The following is a 20693-nucleotide window of genomic DNA, read 5'->3' on the forward strand; positions in this document are numbered from 1 at the left end:
AAGAAAAAAACACAGCACAGAAGAATAGCTAACTAATTAGCTAGCTAGATAGACCATTATTAACAAAATATGTACAAATCCTTTTGATGATGAGATGACAATGATACAGTGACACTGTTTAAAACAAACAACTTTTTTTTGTTGTTGCCACAGCAGGTTTTCACAGCTCTGTTGAGTTTGTGTTAAGCCCAGGTGGCAGCAGTGGTTCACATTTGGATGGTTTCTCTGCAGCAGGAACAATAGTGAGCAGACCCAACAGCATTATCGTCACCCAGTGACTCTCATCTGTTCGGTTCACTTCCCGAACGACTCAAAGCCAAACAGTCCAAACAGACACCGTTGACATAGTGTCACTGCCCGGCCCACAGACTCTTTACACAGGATGGATTACATTCAACACAGACCACTGCTCCGGTTACAGTCAGTGACAGTAGAAGAATGTCAGAATATTGAGTAGACTCTGGAGTGTCATTTTAGTCTTTTATCTATCCATCCATCCATCCATCCATCCATCCATTTTCATCCGCTTATCCGTTACCAGGTCGCGGGGGCAGCAGTCGCCACCCAAATCACATTGCAACGTACCAACCCCCCAAACCTTCCTGCGGGTGGTGAGTCCACTGGAAGGTACCAACCGCCCTAACCGGGATTCGAACTTGCCCAGGAGGTGAACCCTGGGGTTCCACACCAATGACAGAGACATTGCGCCACAGTCTTTTATCTGTAGCAGAGAAAACTTTGTGATGTTTATTTTGGAATCCAGTCATGGACCGGAGTGGGTGGTTCGGTGGGCCAGATTTGACCCATGGTTTATGATCATGGACGGTCACTGATTTGACCCGTTTACTCTAAGTTGACCATAGGTGTGAATGTTAGTGTGAATAGTTGGTTGTTTTCTATCTCTGGTGTTGACTGGTGAAACGCTTAGGGTGTAATCCAGCCCTCGTCCATTGTCTGTTGGGATTGGCCCCAGGTCAGCCTACGACTCTGCACCAGATTAGGTGGAAGAAGATAAATGAATAAATCTTTTTTTTTTTTGCACTGAATGAACAGTTGAGTTTTTTTCAATGTAGCGTTTTAGTTTCCCTTAAGACCAGACACCAACATGAAATTGCTGTAAACTTTAAAGATATTTACCGTAATTTCTGAACTATTGAACACACCTGAATACAGGCCACAGCCACTAAATTAAAAGAAAGAAAATCGTACATATATAGGCCGCACTTCTCTATAAGCCGCAGTTGTCCACACTGTAACATGGGATATTTACACAGAAAGAAACTATTTATCTATTTTCCAAACTCTACTGCTCCCCCTACTGGTCCTTGTCATGGTCAAGAATAGATTCTTTTTTTTGTTTTAAAAATAAATTAGGTCATAAATTATGAATCGAACACAGACCAATTCCTGGTCATAAATTATGAATCGAACACAGACCTCTTTTGGTGAAATAACACCTGGCTCCTCTGCTTTATTTTATTGCCCCTTCAGGTTCTAAAAATCTCTGGGCCCAGATTACAGAATTACTCTCTTTAGGGCATGTGTAAATCCCAGGGATTTTCACTTTTCCTCATCCCTCAACCCATTCACTTGCTTCCCAGCACACAGAGCTCTTGGGATTAACCAGATAGAGCAGGAGGGTGGTGGTGGGGCTTCTTGGGCGCAGGAGGGTGGGGGAGGCAGGAAGTCTGCCATTGGAGCCTGCTCTTTCAGCTCCTGCTTTGAGGATGATGGTCAGCAGCCATTATGTAAGCCACGTGGATTTCTGATGCACGGCTGAGCCCTTTTCCCTCTGTGATGCATGATGCTTTTGTCTGCGTGGCAGCAGTGAGGAGAGCCCACACATGCCATGTAACACACATACAAACCGTGTGGTGATGGAGCAGCCTGTATATGCTTACCTGCGTCCTATGGACCACAGCTGCTCTCTCGTTATGAAGGACACCAATGCCTACGCGTGCTTTTTTTTTTCATATGCTCACCTTGACATCGTGTATACAGATGAGGCCTGATCTTTAGTAGGACAAACACGCATAGCGATGATGGTTTGATAAGAGAAAAAAAAAACAACCAAAAAACGAAAAGAGCAACGTTTTCAGCAGATGCCATTAGTTTTTACTGTTTCTATCTCTTTCGTTTATATTACCATAATGGATTTAAAGGAGGACAAGGATCGCTTTTAAAAAGCCAAAACAAACGGACACACACACATATACTGTACATACAGATACAAATATACACATATATATGTAAATATATAAAATCACATCAATACAATTACATTCGTCTGTATCCAGTCCACCATTCATCCACTTCGTGCTTCTTGTTGCTCTCATTAACAATCAATGTACATGATACATGCATGCATGCATACATATCTACATAATAAAACAAAAATACACAAAATAAGTCTTTTGTCATATAAGATTTTATTTTTGGCATATGTACACACCCTGATATCCATGCACACAGTATAATTAGCTTACACAAGAGTATGAGAGAATAACAGACGGATTATCTTTAAGAATGTATATATAAATACATATATGTATATGCACATATATACAAACATATGTATACACACATATATACATATATATGTATACATCTATAGATACACATATACAGGTATACATACGTAAATACATATACACATATATATATACACATATACATATATATATATATATCAAAATGGCATAGCAGGATATAAGAAAACAGCAGCAACCCACATAGGCGCACACAGTGTTACAGTGTCACAGATGAGGTCATCAACATCACTGATAAACGTGTGGTGACATTTTCTCTTCATAGGCCTCAAAGTAGTGTTTTCAGTTTACTCAGACCTTACACACAGTACTAGGTTTCGACGTGAACATTTTTTTTAATAATACGAAATAAATATCTATACATACATTTATATGTATCACTGTAGATAGTGAACAAAGAACCAAACATCCTACTGTATTTACTGTACTTACAAACAAAAGTGAGTCAAAAACAAAAGTGTTGGAGAAAAAGACACAGCTAATAAGAGTCCTGTTCTTACTGGGACGTTTTTTTTTTGTTTTTTTTTCCAGAGGTCAAATAGCACCATGGTAGTCTAGGGATTTCCCAGAAGAAAGAGGTTGTTCATTATATTTGGTTTTTCTGAATAGTATACAGAAAATACAGAAGTCTTTAGCCTCCCCTGCTTTACTCGGTACTTACTACTACAGTACTAATGCTTCTACTAGAAAGTGTTAAATCAACTACATCAAAGTGATAAAATACACAAATAAGCAAAATGCCTCAAACCCTATCACTTAACAGACATTTATGATAGTTTCGCAAAAGCTAATTACCTTAAAGTTGGATTCTCCGAAACCATTTGGTCACTAAAAAGTGTCAAGAAATAAGTCGAGTAATAAGAGGAAACAAAAGTGACCGATTGACTGAAAATCAAGGAGAGTTTTACACCTCATTTAATTCCTCATAAAATATCAGAAATGTCTCAAAAGTAATGTGCCGGCCCCGGTAACATTTGGACAAAAAGGCAGGATACCAAAAACCTAATATGCAAAACGTTCAAGGAATTGGGTGAAGGTCAATGGACAAAGTGATGAAATCAGTCTGATGGACAAATACCCTGAACACTTTATCAACACAAAAAACGAGATCTGGAATGGTTTGGACCCCGTTGTAATGAAGGGCAAATACCAGGGTTAATGAAAAAGTTCTTTCACAGATGTTCTAAGAACTAAAGACAAGTGTCCTCAGGGCGTCGACTATAGACGATTAGCTTTTAAAGTCTCCAAAGGGCGTCGACTATAGACGATTAGCTTTGACAGGTTTCATCAGAGCATCTTGAGCTGAGTTTTGGTTTATTTGATGAGATTTACAAATCACAGCAATTGCTGAATTTGGAAACTAAAACTAAAATGAATGTAGCTCTGTCCATCAACATTTGAACCAATTCATTCTATCAGAACATTTGTCAAGAAGTGAATTTCAGTCCATAGGCAAAGCAAAAAAGCAGGTCGTGACCTGCTCCAAAGATTTGCTTGCTATGATTTTAAGTCTTGTAAGTCTTAAACGAAACAAACCTACACTTGGACATGCTGTTCTATCCAGGTTACTCTTTAGCTGACAATGATTCCAGAGACACTATAAATGGCAACAAAATACACTTTGCTACTTGACATTGATCGTCACATAATCTGAATCAAAAAGATTTGAAAAAACCTGCAATGGGATCTAGTCAAAGAACCTTAGGATTAGGGTTTTAATTGATTTTGAAGTTGAATTCCTAGATAAAATAAAAAATATAAAATACCCTATCAGAAATTGTTTTATTTAATTCTGGACTTAAACCGACACTTTTGGGGTAAATGAAAAACAACAGAGAAGACTCAAGACTTGTATAGACATGGACTCTGTGTGTCTGCCCTCATCTTTTCCTGAGTCTTGAATCAGACAGAGTCAACTTTAACCTGGTTATTGTTGGTCATGAGCGGTGAGGGTTTGCTTTTCAGCCGCTCCCCTGCCTCGTTGGAGCTCTCCTGGAAGAAGATGCGAGCCGTGCACACTGACACCACAATGCGCTTGTACTCGCGCCTAAAGTTCTGGTTCATCACTCCATATACAATGGCATTAAGGCAGCTGTTGAAGTAGGCCATGAAGTAGCTGGCCACAAACAACCACTCGGGAATCAGAGGAATCACGACCTCCGGTTTGATCGCTACGGCCAGGCCGATAAAGTTGAGCGGTCCCCAGCAGACGGCAAACAGCACAAAGACGACAAACATGGTGACAAAGTTTCTAACGTCGTGCTGCGTCAGCTTGGGCCGGTTGTCTGGTTTGACCCTCCGCCTCACCTGTATGACCAATATCCAAATACGCAGGTAGCAGTAGGTAACAATCATGATGGGCAAAATAAAATGGAAGAAAACCACTGCCATGGTGTAGGCTGAGCTGGCTGACTGTTCGAAGGTGCAGGAGTAAACCCGCGGGTCGTACTGTAGTGACCCAACAAAGAGGTTAGGCACGATGGCCACCACAGTCAAAGCCCAGATCAGCATTACATAGCACACAGAGTTTTTGTCACTGTAGAGTTTGTCATATTTGAGGCTGTGGCAGATGTAACAGTATCTGTTGATGGCGATGCCCGTGATGTTGAAGATGGAGCCGATGACACTGATGCCCATGAGGAAGCCGCTGATTTGGCAGTGGACGTATCCCAGGTTCCAGCCATTGTGGAAGATGGAGGTGAGGACCAGAGGGTATGGATAGATAGCCACCACCAGGTCTGCCACTGCCAGGCTGACCACAAAGATATTTCCTGCAGAAAAAAAAAAACACAACTAGGATGTTAAGAATTTAATAATTCAGATTGATCACTCATTATTCGACACTTATTGAATTCAGATTTATTTATTGATCACTCATTATTCGACACTTATTGTAGACAACAATCTTTTGGATTAGGTTGTTAAATTGAAGCGATTACGCCAATAAATATCCCACCCGTCCTTGTTGTTAAATTTACGCCAATAAATATCCCACCCGTCCTGAAATATATTCAAAAAACAAACAAACATCTTACATGCAAATTAATTGTGACAATTATCTTCATTTTTTTCCCCCCTTCATAATTACACATATCTGCTGCAGGCATGACTATTTGCTGAGTGGCCTTTCATCTGGGGACGAGCGAAGCATTTTCACAGCTGTCACTTAGACTGTGGATCAGTGGAATGAGCTGCATGAATAGTAACAAGCGCATTTGTACGAGGCCGAATGACAAGCCCAGAATGTCAGTCCAGTCTACGAGGCAACACCCTGTCACAGTTGCCGTGATGCATTAACAGCCGGTCAGAATGGAACTCAGCGTGCTGCAGATCTTGACCATCACCTTGGTGCATGAGGTGGTCGAAAAATTTTACCCTGACATTTGGGGAGTTAATGCCTAACGTGTTCTCTCGCAATCGGCTGGGAGATCTGCCAGTCTCATCTGAGCGTCAGAGACACACTCTGTTATCACCTTCACTTCAGGACAACCAGTATTACATTAGATACAGCCACTAATTACACATTGCTTTTATTTCTCAGTGGACAAGCTGAGGAGATTAACACTGACTAAAGTCAGAATATATGATGCGATTAAAGGAAGGGTCGATAAAGTCAGATCTGAGGCTGAGATAGAAACAGCTGTACTGTAGTTGTAAGGCAACTGCTACTGATGAAGCTGATGTAGCTGTAGCTGTAAGGCAACTGCTACTGATGAAGCTGATTCACACCTATGGTACTTTACCTATGTATGCATATACCGTATTTTCCGGACTATAAGTCACATAGATACATTTATACATACATACAGTACGTGCATACTTACATGCAAAGATACATACAGTACATGCAGACACACTAAACAAAGCCTATATGTACGTATGTATGTGCAATATGTATGTGCAGTATATATTTCAGGTTGTAAGGACTCAGAGAATCAGCTTAAGGTCTTCCTCAAAGTGGCAAAGTGAAAGTGAAATTAATTTGCTCGACAGCCCGCACCTCCTCCCTTCAATGGCTCCAGTCCCCTGTGGAGGATTTGAAAAACCCAACCCAACCCGTCAGTCAATTGCTATATTGGTTTATGTGCAAAACTGTCTAAAGATTGGTTCACTAGATTAACACTGACTGTACGTAAGAGTGTAATGTTAGCTTACTGATAAGTCTGGTTCAGTATTTCTTAAATGGTGGGTTATGGACAAGCAGTGGTAAAGTGATCTACCTGCATTGAAAACTATAAATATATATATTTTACTTTGATTAAATGGCTATAGTTTGCACAATACCGTCTGACAATACTTCTATGGTCCTTACTTTGGCCCTAGTGATTAGCATCTTCAAATAGAATTAAATCTATAATTTTTTTTTTTGCTTCTTTAAATGTAATTGCTCAGGATCTACCAGCACTCCCTTTGAGATCTACTGGTAGATCCTGATCTACTTATTGGGCACCCCTGATGTAGATTACCACATCTAAATTAGCTGCAACCACCTTAAAAGGTACTGAAGTTACACTATTTTGCAGCAATACCCCTTGAGACAACATTAGTCTTTAGCGTTTTAAGCAGGATATTGGTCTAGAAAATTAATCACCAACATCTGTGAGGAGCTACAGCGAGGTCTGAGTACAGATTTGACAAACAGATTATAGCCGTGGCTTTTACCGGGTCAAACAAGGACAGTCAGGTTATTGTCCTGAAGATCTGGGATTTGATATGGAGCTTAGTTTAAGTAAGAGCATACCCTCCCCACCCCCCTTAAATCTCTTGCACTTGTTAATAGAGATGCACCGAAATTAAAATTCTTGGCCGAAACCAAAATTCAAAAATGAGTAAGACCGAAAAACCGTAAACCAAAATAAATTATTATGCCAATTAGTACCATTGCATTATTAGCATTGTATTTATGGCTATGACTGTGTACTAAACCACAAAAAAAAAATCAAGACACTGCGATTGCATTAATTAATTTTAATAAATAAAACAATTACAAAATTATGAAAATAATAAATTAGCACATGCGAAGAATACACAATAAAAAATAAAATGTTAAACTTCTCCCCCACTTATGTGTACATTAAATGATAATGTACTAGCCTGCTGAAAATAAAAACAAAGTGCATTTAAGTCAATTGATTATTTCTCGTATGCGCTGCTTTATTCCCGCATCCAAGTAATGATCTTTATAACACGGATCAAATACAGCCGTGACCAACTGCAGAGGATCTAAATAGATCTCAGTGAAACGTGTGCTGACAGACTCTGCTGCAGATGCATCAGAGGAGCTGATCTCTTTAGTTAGCTGCTCAAACGGGGCAAGAAGAGAGAGAATGTTCTCTATTAGGATCCACTGGTGTGAAGTGAATGTCACAGGGTGCGCTGTATGCAGACAAGACTCGCGTTTGCAGCTTTCCTCTCATATTCAGGATAGTGATCGCGATGTTTGGATTTCAGGTAATAAATTAAGCCCGACATGGAGAAATTCTTTGTAGATTTACCCACCTTTTAATTTCAGGATTACACTTTTTGCAAATCGCTATCCGTGGGTCTTTCTCAGGTATATTGAAATACGTCCGCAGACAAATCCACACTGGCCTTCCTGTTTCGGCCGTGGTGTTTCGGTGATAAAAGTCTTTCGGACGATAACCGAAAATGCACTTTTGGACCATTTTGGGCCGAAGATTTTCGGTGGCCGAAAATTCGGTACATCCCTACTTGTTAATTTTCATTTGTTTCGTTTTACATTATGGGGGAAAATTGTTTCAGCTTTTGAACTTTTCTGTTCAGAATCTGAGGTTCCACTATATATATATATATTAGCTCTGATTTAAAGGTCAACCAACATTATGAATTTCTTGAGGCACATAAAGTAATAAGGATGCAATACCAACACATTTTACACTCCTAATTTGTGTCTATATCAGGTGCAAGGGTACACGTGTATGTCCTACAGTAGTTGTGGTATATAAGAAATTAATTTTGACACGTAAAAAAGATAATCATCAGTTGCATAAATCATGCACAGCGCCAGTTGATTCCGACATGGAGTATAAAGTTCGGTTGTATCTAATGAACGTCTTGGATGATTAATTATTATCTGAATTGTTCTACCCTTCGTAATTTCGGCCTTGTGCTGGTTTGTATTTCCTGAAACTTAGCAGCAGGTGGAGCTAGTCAGAAAATAAAAAATCCTTGACTCACTGAGGCCTTTTGTCCTGACTGCACTAATTACCTGGGCATTCCCTTACCCTGGTCAAAGGTCATGTCCAACTGGATACATTGTCAGAGGAAGTTACAGCAGACAGAACAAATGATAAAGTTAAAAAAAAAAGAAAAACACCCATTAGAGCGTCTCCTCCTGGAAGAACATGCTATAAAATGTCAATTTTAATGTATGCTAATGTGTAAAGAACTGATGTGAATTCCATTTTGAAATGTCAGGAATATGCTAATTGTCCATTTAATAACATTCCATATGATATATATAGTCAATGCATTAAGCATGAATGTAGTTATAAATAAACTTAGACTCATTCAAGGCCTTCCCTTGACCTTGAGTGCTGGAATTCTAGACACTAGGTCTCGAACAGTGAAGTCGCACATGCAAAACGTATATGTTTGAGAATCGTATGATACATTTTATATTCCATTCTTAAGTCCCTTTGTGTTTACTCCTGAAGTAAGTGTTTATGTACCACACACATTTAAAATAAAAGAGTGGATTTGTTTTCAAAACAACCTCACATTCACAAAAGAAAAACAACAATAATAATAAAAAAAGAAGGAAGAAAAAGTGAGAATGAGAATGCTTTAACCTAAGCTATAACTAAGCTAAGCTAAACCCGCTAACTACCATACATTGCATTCCCTTCTCAGCAGATGTTCTTAAACACAAACAGCGCATAAATTTTGCCTTAAATATCCAATGAACTTTATTTAAAACAGGAAATTCCTACAACAGTTTTTTTTTCATGAACGCAGGAAATGAAATACAAATCAGTACATTCTCTCACTGTGGCCCCATGCAAGAGCTTTGTGTCCCCTAGGAGGGTCTCTCCCCCCACTTTGGGTATCACTGCTCTTAGCTAAGTTTGAAGTACAATACTGCTATCCACAAACTGTATTTCAAACTGGTATAATTCTGATCTAGCAGAAAACAAATCCCTGCAGATTATTACAGCGAAATAAGATTACTTCTATGTGATTGATATTGAGTTTATTGTTATGTAATCCTCACATTCTACACCATTGATGGTGAGGATGCTTCCACTTTACTTCCGATCACATATTATAGGACATGGAGAGAGAAAATACGTTATCACACTGATCCATCTTTGCTCTGCTTTTTTTTGCGTTAAATATTTGATTATTATATATTTGATTAGTTATGGCAAACTTTTGGCACTCATGATGGATCGGTCGGAAAGATGTCACTGCAACAAATGGGTACACTCCTTTATTTCCTCCGTTTTATTTACCGTGGAAGTCAGGGCTGGGAATGATGTCATCATCGGGGTAGAACGTTTCATCAGGCAGGAACAGCAGGCCATTCAGCCAACCACGATCATAGTTCTGAGGCAAATTCTTGGACATTACTTGTAGCATGATTGGCTAGAAACTTGTCACATGGAAACAGATGACTTCAAGGTTCATAAAAAAATCTCTGGTATTTGTTGCGGCACACTGATTACAACCACTCATTCACTGAATGCGATCAATAATTTCAAAATTATTGATTGCATATTGTACGGAGGACCAACTTATCGTACAAATGAGATAATTATCGTAAACCTGGCAACACTGAGTGTGGAGGGAAGTGGTTTGAAGAATAAACCAAATGATGGTTCTTAGGTCGAGAAATCATTTCATGGACCTACAGTACCTGGAACCTACAGAACCAGGAGTTTATCCTCTCTACGGGTAACTCTAACACACAACTGCAGAGTAGAAAAACAATCCTTGAATAACCACAACAACAGGTGGCGATTTGCTTTCTCTTGGTGAGCGATGTAATTTCCTGGACCATAACATCCAGGAATGTTTATCTCATTCCCTCATGTGCCTCTGGTGTTTTATCGGAAGTGAAGTTTGTCTTTTGGGCAGAGACTTAAGGATGAGATAGTCTTGAGTTTGTACACAATGTGCTTTATCAAGCTGCACTCTCTAAACAGTGCAGCATTATCTGTTTCTAATAAGACGGGCATTATACTCTCAGCAAAACATCTCAGGTCGCAAGCAACGTGTTAACATGTGGTCTGAGGATGGAAAATACTCCCCCCCCCCCCCCCCCTCCTTTTTCAGATTCAACATCCAAACCTTGTCAAAGTAAAGAAAGTGTAAATATATGCCTGACGAATTTGAAATGCCTCTTTTTGTTTCCTGACTGCGACTTTTGAGGCTCATGTGTTGTGAAAATACCTGACAACCACATTTTCCCTCTCCGGTCACAGAGTCGAGATGACAAAACCCCAGCGGTGATGACACACTGGATGTCAGACAGGCCCTCACAGCTGGTGGTCTGACACTTCCTGACAGGACCAGTCACTCGTCTTAGATGAGCCCCCCCCCCCCAACAACTCCCTCAGACCAGTTTCCAATGTCATGCTGTCCATCTGATTATAAAGCCTCCCCCGTGTGAAAAGCAGCATAAAAACAACCTGTTAGATCAGAACAATCCAAACATGCTGACACCTTATCTGTGAGAAACATCAGTTCTGGCAGTGTTGGATTAGCATTGGGGGTAGTGTACGTTTAAACCCCGAGGAGCTGTGGACTGTGTAAAACCATGTCGCCACAACTCAGGCTACAAGGATTCGCTCTTTCCCGGCTGCACTTCATTCTGAACCATAGTGTGACCTAGTACTGTAGCCAGCCAACTGTCTGCTGGCAGTTTTTGGGACATTGTTGTCCGTGCTTTGATAGAGAGGCGGTAACACCAAAAAGGTCCTCCTGCATAAGCATTTATAATCATGGCCTGGGCCACTATATGGCCGTGGAGACGTAACTGCACCGTTGGCAAGCCTCTCGCGGCAGTACGTTGTTCTAGCACTTATTTGTGAACTTGTTCCTCTAGCTGTGGCCATCTAGCTTTTAGCCTGCGATTAGATTTTTTTTTTTTCTTCCTTCCTCGCAGTAAGAGTAACCTCCGCTTTTCGCCAGTCCCTTACAAGTTTCTCGCTCGCCAAGCTTTCTTTTTGCTGCTCGATTTGAGTTCAGTCTTTCCCAGTTCGCATAAGCTAATGTTCTAAGGCATTGTTCTGAGGCAAAATCGTGGTCATTACTTGTAGCGTGATTGGCTAGAAACTTGTCACATGGAAACAGATGCCTTCAAGGTTCATAAAAAAGCTCTGGCAGACTGCTACATTTCACACAAGCTAATGTTTAAATTTTAAATTTTCAGTGGTACAGGAGTAGCAAATACTGGTACACAAGCCTAGTGCCCTCTAGTGGTTGTCAGTGTGAAAATAACAAACCAAATCTTGTAAAATCTTCACGGAAGAAGGAAACAATTGCAGAGTCAATAAAAAAGAGATTGATCAAATACCCAAGACCTGCCGACACTACAGATATGCAAAACTAAAACTATAACAACGAAGGCAGCATAATAGATGAATAAAATTAAGAGTCAGCGGTATAGGATATTATTTTCATGTGTAACCTAATGGGCTAGATAATCATTTATTGGCAAATGCTAATGTGCTGTTTCACAACAAGATAATAGATTTCTAGGAAAAATACCACTGCCCTGTATGTATTCTTCAGACTTACATCACTGTTGTTGTGGCACTGACTGACTCAGGCATGGGCAAACTAAGGTCTGGGGGCCGGATGCGGCCCGTTCAGCTTTTTTAAACCGGCCTGCCAAACTTTTCCAAATTATATAATTTATTTATATTATCATTATACTTCTGCCTTTTCCCTGCAATAGCCACATTTCCCCAATAGGTGGCATTTTAGCGTTGACTTTTACATCCTCCTCTTTACCTCCTCTCTGGTTAACTTGTGCTAATAATAAAAAAGATGACTGTTAGCATTTCTAGAGAAATAACAGATACAAAACAGATACTTATAATTTTCAATGATTTGGTCATTCCATAATGTGTCAGATGTCAAAAGGTTGTTTTTTTTTTTTTTTTCTGAATACAAACACACAACTGTGTGCAGTTACAATGCAAATGGCCAAAAGATGGCCTACAATCTCAGGCAAAAAGAACAAAATACTAGGAACAGTTTTTTGTCATGGTTGCCCCTGACCCCACCTGTTCCCCTCCCCCACAGAAAGCAACCCTTAGGCTAAGTTGACCTCACTTTTCACAAGTCATTTGAGTCTGGGCAGCTGAGTTTGTGTTTGAAAGGCCGAGCGTGGTGGGGGTCTGATGTGCTGACCCAAATACAAGGAGACAAACTTAAAGTTCAACTAGAACATGCTGAAAAGAATGAACGACAATTTTATGGTGACGGCTCGTTGACTCACACATACACACACATGCTAACCCCAAGCAAACCATTATTGCCAGTGTTGTGAGAAATGAATGACTTGGCATCACATGGGTTTTGCATTGGTGGCTTAATTTGGTGGCTAAAATCTTCATAAAATCAATGTTTGTATAAAAGGTTTATATCCAGGAACAAAAGAAAATCCACATTGATGTCATGGTTTTCCCCGATACAGGTTTGTTTTTCCTGATGGAAAATAAAAATAAAAGTCATCCTGGTTAAATAAGTGCACGCTAGTGATGGGACGACCGACTCTTTTTACTGATTCGGATCTTTGACTCTTGAACAGTAAAATGAACGAATAATTTCATTCGTAATACAGCAGGTGGCGCTTTAGCCCTATTGTGGGCTGCGGTTCTTCGACACTAAATACTGAAGGCTACATGGTTTGCTTCCGCTGACAGAGTCTACAAAGTTCACAAAACACCATAAGCAATTAAAACCTGCGAAAGAAAAACACACCACAATGTGAAGATGTGAAAGAAAAACACACCACAATGTGAAGATGAGCTCTCTGTCACGTGACAAATGAAACGAATCTGCGAGAACAAAGCGAAAGATCAGTTCGCAGAGAGTGATTCGTTCGTAGTGAAAGATTAGTTCGCAGAGAGTGATTAGTTCGCGATTCGTGAGTTCAATATGAACACATCTTTCATAGGACTCGGGAGTCACGAGTCACATGAAAGATTCGTTCATATTGAACGAATCACTCGCGAACGATACATCACTGGTGCACGCACATCCTGCGCTGCAGACAGAAGGGTTTTTGTATATGATGAAAAGCAGTACTGTCTGCAGATGATCACATGTAGCCTGTTTGAACATCTCACTCTGCTCCAGCAGGTTTGTGGATGACAATGAGCCTCAGGGAATCAGAGCATTAAATAAGTGCCACACTTGAACCAAAGCAAACCAGGTTGCCTTTAGTATTTAGGGTTTTTGCGAACCACAGCCTTCTTTGCAAAGCCCACAAAAGGCTCTACATCCACATACTGGATTCTCAGGGTAGCAGGAAGACAAAGCACAAACCGCAAGACACGAACCACCGAATGATCACAAACAACATGGACACACAAAGAATGACCCCACAAAGAGTGAGGGACAGAGGTATATAAACCAAGGGCACCAGGTGAGACGAGTGAGACTAATGACAGACACAGGTGAGTGTGATCACACTGAACAACTTCACACGCAGGAGGAAGGGGAGACAGACCAACCTCAAAGACTAAGATATAAAAGCGAGTAGTATGGGATTTTTAGGCTATTGCATTTGTATCTAAAAAGAAATTGACAAAGTAAACAATATTTTAATCCAATCCTGACAGTTTTTCTACAAAGTAATTGTTTTAAAAAACCTCAATATATCATTGTGTCTAAAAAACTCAATATATCATTGTGTCTATAGTATTGCAGCCTATCGCAAATATATTGTATTGTTCCCCCTGTAACGTGATACGTATTTTATTGCAGCACATTGCAATATATTGTATTGTTCCCCCTGTAACGTGATACGTATTGTATCGCCAGAGTCTTGCCAATACCCCTAACAGCAACATTTGACTCATATCCATTAGAAATACATTTAAATAAATAGACATTATATTTGTATATTCAAGGATTTTTTATTGTTTTTTTTTTGTTCCAAGATAAAGAAAATGCACAAGTTACAGCCCATCTTTTTATTTAGCCCTATTTGTTCATTCACAAAAACACAAACGTCCGTCGTCCTATTACACGGCACTTGAATTCCCATTACATTCCCATTACCAAGCAGCTTGAATCTGTTGGAAGATTGACTTGATCCCATTTATGGCATCAGGGTCCCTGGAAAGCAAGTATCTAATGAGGAGTAACTGACAGTCATTATGAAACAAGTGCAGTCATCGTGCGTCAAGATCAATGAGGTCACTGTGTTTTCAGACTCAAAGCTTCGGTAAAATGGTCTGCATCATTTTCTATACCCGAAACGGAAGATTTAAAAGAACATGTCAAGGACATGTAATTACAGTTTTGTGTCATCCTAATCTAGCGGCGTGCCAAATAACGCAAACATAACCATAATGAGTTTTATAATTACTTTTGACCTTTGAGGTATACAGCTGTATACATACTGTATACTTTTATGCAACATAAGATTTACATCAAGCGTTGTCGACTTTAGCAGCCAAGTGTGAGGGACTAAATTGTAACTTAATTGTAGTCTTAAATAAATCAGTAAAACCATTCGACTTTTAGTTCAGTTTTAGACAACAAAACGTCAAAGTTATTACTGACATTGGGTTGACTAACTTTTTCGTTAACAGCATCTAATATGTAGCATATTCATGTTCATACAATTTACTAAACTCTGCTGAGGAATTGCAAACACATCTATAAACATGTAAAAATATATATACACATCTATAAACGCATACACATACCTATATATATATATATATATAGGCGAGCCCCGAGCGGGCTCTCGCTTCTGGCGTCAAGCGTCCGGCCGCGGGGCCGGGCGCGCCCCGCCCCCCGGGCGGGGGGCGGGGGGGGCGGGGTGGGGGGGGGGGGGGCGGGGGGGCATGAGGGGCTTCCAATGGAATATGGTACGCTGGACATAAGTGTACCACTGCTGTAATACTCGAAGGATACCAAGCCTGCAGTCACTAGGTGGCAGTGACTCATACAGTGGTTTGTACGGAAAAATATACATGGTATCAGGTTCTCAATAGTATTTCAATTTACAGGGGTGTGGGTCAGAAGTGGGGATGAAAACATTTCTGTCCCCAAGGTGGGGCATGACAGAAATTCAATTGAGAACCACTGCCTAAGAACCAGGTAAGACAATAATCTATTTGAAAGTAAGCTGACGTGGTGTGGTGTGTTTTTAGGGTTTCCATTAAGAATAAAGGTTAAAACGGAGCTGTAGCATCTGTTGAGCTTTATTATGTATGATAAGTTTGTGCAGCAGTTATTTTCATCATCATCCCTGCTGACCCCAAATGATCTAAAAGGGCTTAGTCTAATCTCCTTATACCATAGCTGAGATTCTTTCTCTATATTTCTTTTTACCGGTATCTTTAGAATTTGAAGGCTCTGAACAGATGAGCAGTACTTTATTGCTGTCGTTAAAGGCTTATGCTTGGTATTTTTTCCGAGTGTCATTAAGCGTAGGATTTGGACAAAGCCTCTAAATTTCCAATTTACTACGTGCACATGCAGCTCTGTTTCAAAGTCACATGCAGCACGAACGCCGTAATCTCGCTAATCCCAATAGTCCGATCCAAATATCATATCTGTCATGTGTTTCTCGGCCTTGATTCTGTTCCTTTGCCGCTTCAGCTATTGTACTTATGATCTGGTCAAAAGTTCATTTAAACAATGTGTCTACAGTAAATGAAATGAGTACGTGTCTAAGTGCAGAGTAGCCTCATGGATTCGCAGCAACAAGGACATCATGTGAAAAGAACTGGGCGATTAATCGATTTTTCGATTACAATTTTGGCTTTGCTTGATAACGGAGCAGTATATGTTAACCTCTAACACACCAAGGCTACAACATGGCTAACTTTCTGCTCTCCATGGGGGGGAGGGTGTATTCCCCGTTCATTTGGGAGCTGGGTGAATGACCTTCACAACATATAAACATATATTCAATAATTTTTTTTTAGAAAAGAAAAAGGGCATGTTTCAAGGTGCTTTTAGTTGTAACTCCGTTTGGCGTCAATCACTATCTCAAAAGTAGTTCCTCTGGCAGGGTTTGCGACTTGTACTCAAGCGCAACGTATGTATTAAAACGTATATTTTCACATGTTCATTATTTTCACTTTTACTTTTTATCTTTCTTTAGCCTTTTCTTTCTTTAGACTTATACTCTACTCTGGCAGGGTTTGCGACTTGTACTCAAGCGCAACGTATGTATTAAAACGTATATTTTCACATGTTCATTATTTTCACTTTTACTTTTTATCTTTCTTTAGCCTTTTCTTTCTTTAGACTTATACTCTACTTTTTTCTTCTTTTTTTATTGTGTATTTTTTGGATGGTGCGACTTATACTCCGGAGCGGAAAATACGGTACATATTATTTAACTTTGTTTTAACTAGGTTTTTTTTTAGTTTAACATTCAATAAAATTCAAAAGATCAATATAAGCAAAGTCTTCTATCAACAAGAGATAAAAATACAAATGAGCTCATTTCAGAGGGATACCCAAGCCCAGCCATCACTAACCTCAGACATTGATCATTAAACATGAGACGGTTTAATGGTCCACAACATTATGACCACTGACAGGAGCCAAATATTGACGGTCGGACAACTTGGTCACAGCATCTCCAAAACCGCTGCTGTCCCTGGTCTGTTGTAGTCGGAGTCCAATCCAAAAGTCCAAAGTAGAAAGATGCAGTGAACCGGCATCAGGGTCACAGACGGCCACGGTTCAATGATGAAACTGAGGTAAAGGTTTGACGCGTGGTTTGTTCCCACAAATGAGTTACTGCAGCTCTGAATGGTTGGTCATCAACTGGAACATAGTGACCAACCATGGTCTGTAAATAGTCTTATATGCTGGTCATTAATAGTCCAATCACAGTCCACTTCCCATTGCCAGTAAAAGGTCTAATAAGCTGGTCATTAATGGTCCAATCGCAGTCTACTAACCATGGTCTTTAAAAGGTCTAATAAGCTGGTCATTAATGGTCCAATCGCAGTCTACTAACCATGGTCTTTAAAAGGTCTAATAAGCTGGTCATTAATGGTCCAATCACAGTCTACTAACCATGGTCTTTAAAAGGTCTAATAAGCTGGTCATTAATGGTCCAATCGCAGTCTACTAACCATGGTCTTTAAAAGGTCTAATAAGCTGGTCATTAATGGTCCAATCACAGTCTACTAACCATGGTCTTTAAAAGGTCTAATAAGCTGGTCATTAATGGTCCAATCGCAGTCTACTAACCATGGTCTTTAAAAGGTCTAATAAGCTGGTCATTAATGGTCCAATCAAAGTGTCACCTCCAAACTGTTTCACCTTAACTTCCCCACTGCTCCTTTTTAATCCTGTCCATCCTGGGGCCTCGTGTCAGACGTTGCATACGCACAAAAAAATGTGGCGCACATCCTTTTCCACACTCACGTTCAGATGTGTCAAAAATGAAATGTGAATGCGGAAATGTGTGGCTCTCTCTCTCTCACTGCAGCCCCATGGCTGACGTACGCATGTTTCTACAGCTATTGTTCCTTTGGCGATGCTGGGAAAATGTTAATAATGTGAAAACAATTAGTCAGTGGAGTGATGCGCACATCAGAGACACACTTATGAATGAATTAACACACCCGTGTGTTTGCAATTATGAAGGTGGAAATAAGAGCACGTGCAAAGTGGTGAAGAAAATTATATTCAACAACAGCGGCAGCGTTAGCATTTTTTTAGAAGACCTTTCAAGTGGTGCAGTGAGACGGGAACTTTGAGGATTTACTTGATAGTTAATACTTGATGATAATCAGCTCATATTTATCTTGGGGATGACCTGATTCAGTCGGCCATTCAGTCCTTAAAAGGGGACTCCTCACTCCCGTCCCTCAACCTGTCGTGGTCCTGCCTCGGTGGCTGTCACCAAATGGTGTTTACGGCGTTGCATACACACTCCCCCGCTGAGTAGGAACTCTAGTTCCGCTTCAGTATGATTTATTTTTTTTCCTGTTCTTTATGAACAATTCTGATGTAGAGTGTGGAACCCAGGGCCACTTAAATATATTTGCAAATTCATATGGAGGCATGGTTTGGCACTTTAGCCTGTGCGCTCAATTCCACGTGAGCTCGGATCCATGCGATGCACACTTTGAAACGTCTGATTATTTTTATCTCTGGTTTTTAGCGTACTCCATGCTTGGGTAGAAAATCCACCCATCTTTGTACATGAGGCCCCAGGTCACCAATGAGCATCCAAGAATCCTCAACATTTTTACAGACAGGCAGTTTTCAACACCATACATCATAGCCTGTCTCGCTGTTGTGTATAAGATGTAGAGTCAATCATCAAAAATAAATTATGGATTCAAAATTTTATTTTCTCTTTTCAAAAGTACAATATTGCTATGTTGCAGAAAGCATGTAGCTTTCAACTCAGGGAACCTATTGCTTGTGTATATTGGTCTGGAAATTACAGGTAATAAGGGCCAGCAGTAGTTGTGCTCACTGCACTGTGTCCAGTGTTAATCACTGGGCTGTTTCATGGATGATTTAAAGGCAGAGAGTTATTACCTCAAGGGAATTCAAAAAAAAATTATGGATTCAAATTTTTATTTTCTCTTTTCAAAAGTACAATATTGCTATGTTACAGAAAGCATGTAGCTTTCAACTCAGGGAACCTATTGCTTGTGTATATTGGTCTGGAAATTACAGGTAATAAGGGCCAGCAGTAGTTGTGCTCACTGCACTGTGTCCAGTGTTAATCACTGGGCTGTTTCATGGATGATTTAAAGGCAGAGAGTTATTACCTCAAGGGAATTCTCCTTCTTCTTTTTTTTTAAGTAGTAGATTTACACTGAGAAGACAGAACCTGTGTATGTCGAGGTAGGAGTTTTACATCATGGTGACACGGGTGCTGTCATGACTGAGGCTCAGGAATGTTTATGCACAATGTTATTAAATGGATTTGTATTTATACTGACAACTCCTGTCATGAAGGGAGACTCGGGAAAATGTCATCACTTTATGAAATGTTTTTAAGTCTCCTGAAGGAACACACACTAACCTGACCTTGGTTAACAATTCAGGAGAGCATTTTAGATTCCTGACAGGATGACTGCTCATGTGTAAACAACAGACACAGAGGATGAACAGAGAACACTTATTCGCACAGGATCGTTCTGGATTGACTGACAACATTGTGTCTCCCCGCTGAGTCTCTGACTGGAGACTTTCATTTCATTTCAATTTGACGCAAACGTTTTAAAACCACAGTGGTGAAACTGCTCAGTCTCGTTTCCACTAACACTTACTTTTTGAAAATGAAAATAAAGAGATCTCTCTAAAGATCTCTCTCTCTTTTTAGCAAAATCTATCTCTTTACCGCAAAGATTTTCTGACACACCTATGTTTGATCCTTTTAAGCTCCAGTTGAGTATTGAATGCTGATCTCATTGGCTCTTAGCTGCTGAATATACCCCCCCGGTCACAACTAGATAGTTCTACCTCGTTTATTAACCAGGTATTCTAATAAACAATCCATAAGGAATTGAACATTTATTTCAGTGGGATGCAATTTTGTTACATTCAAACAAAGCCATTACCTTGACATGGACTATTTTCTATTTCTCAGAATAGTAGTGGAACTGATTTGTCAATTTAGCACCAGGAGAGAAGAACCATGATTAAGTAAAGTTAACGCCTGAAAATACAAATGAACCTTCTTTACCAAAACCTTTCTCCTTTAATAGAGTAAAATATAAAAAATACAGGACTCATCTGATCTTAGAAGTTCCCTCAGTCACGTCTCAGTCCCTAAATCTCTACCCATATATATCCATCTATCCATCCATCCATCCATCCATCTATCTATCTATCTATCTATCCCTAAATCTCTATCCATGTATACCCATCTATCCATCTATCTATCTATCTATCTATCTATCTATCTATCTATCCATCTATCTATCTATCCATCCATCC

At 39.9% G+C, this 20693-nt stretch overlaps 1 protein-coding gene across 1 annotated transcript in view; it reads right to left on the reverse strand.

Moving 5' to 3' along the window:
• Window positions 1-3791: 3791 nt before the first annotated feature.
• The window catches only part of mtnr1aa (melatonin receptor 1A a), a 32868-nt gene continuing 15966 nt past the window's right edge, over window positions 3792-20693 (reverse strand). Inside the window, exon 2 of the mRNA XM_008317816.3 lies at window positions 3792-5320. Within this exon, the coding sequence (XP_008316038.1) occupies window positions 4452-5320 (869 nt within the window). The 3' untranslated portion in view covers window positions 3792-4451. The remainder of the gene's footprint in view (window positions 5321-20693) is intronic.

Source organism: Cynoglossus semilaevis, chromosome 9 (genome assembly GCF_000523025.1).
Source record: "Cynoglossus semilaevis isolate Cse_v1.0 chromosome 9, Cse_v1.0, whole genome shotgun sequence".
Lineage (NCBI taxonomy): Eukaryota > Metazoa > Chordata > Actinopteri > Pleuronectiformes > Cynoglossidae > Cynoglossus > Cynoglossus semilaevis.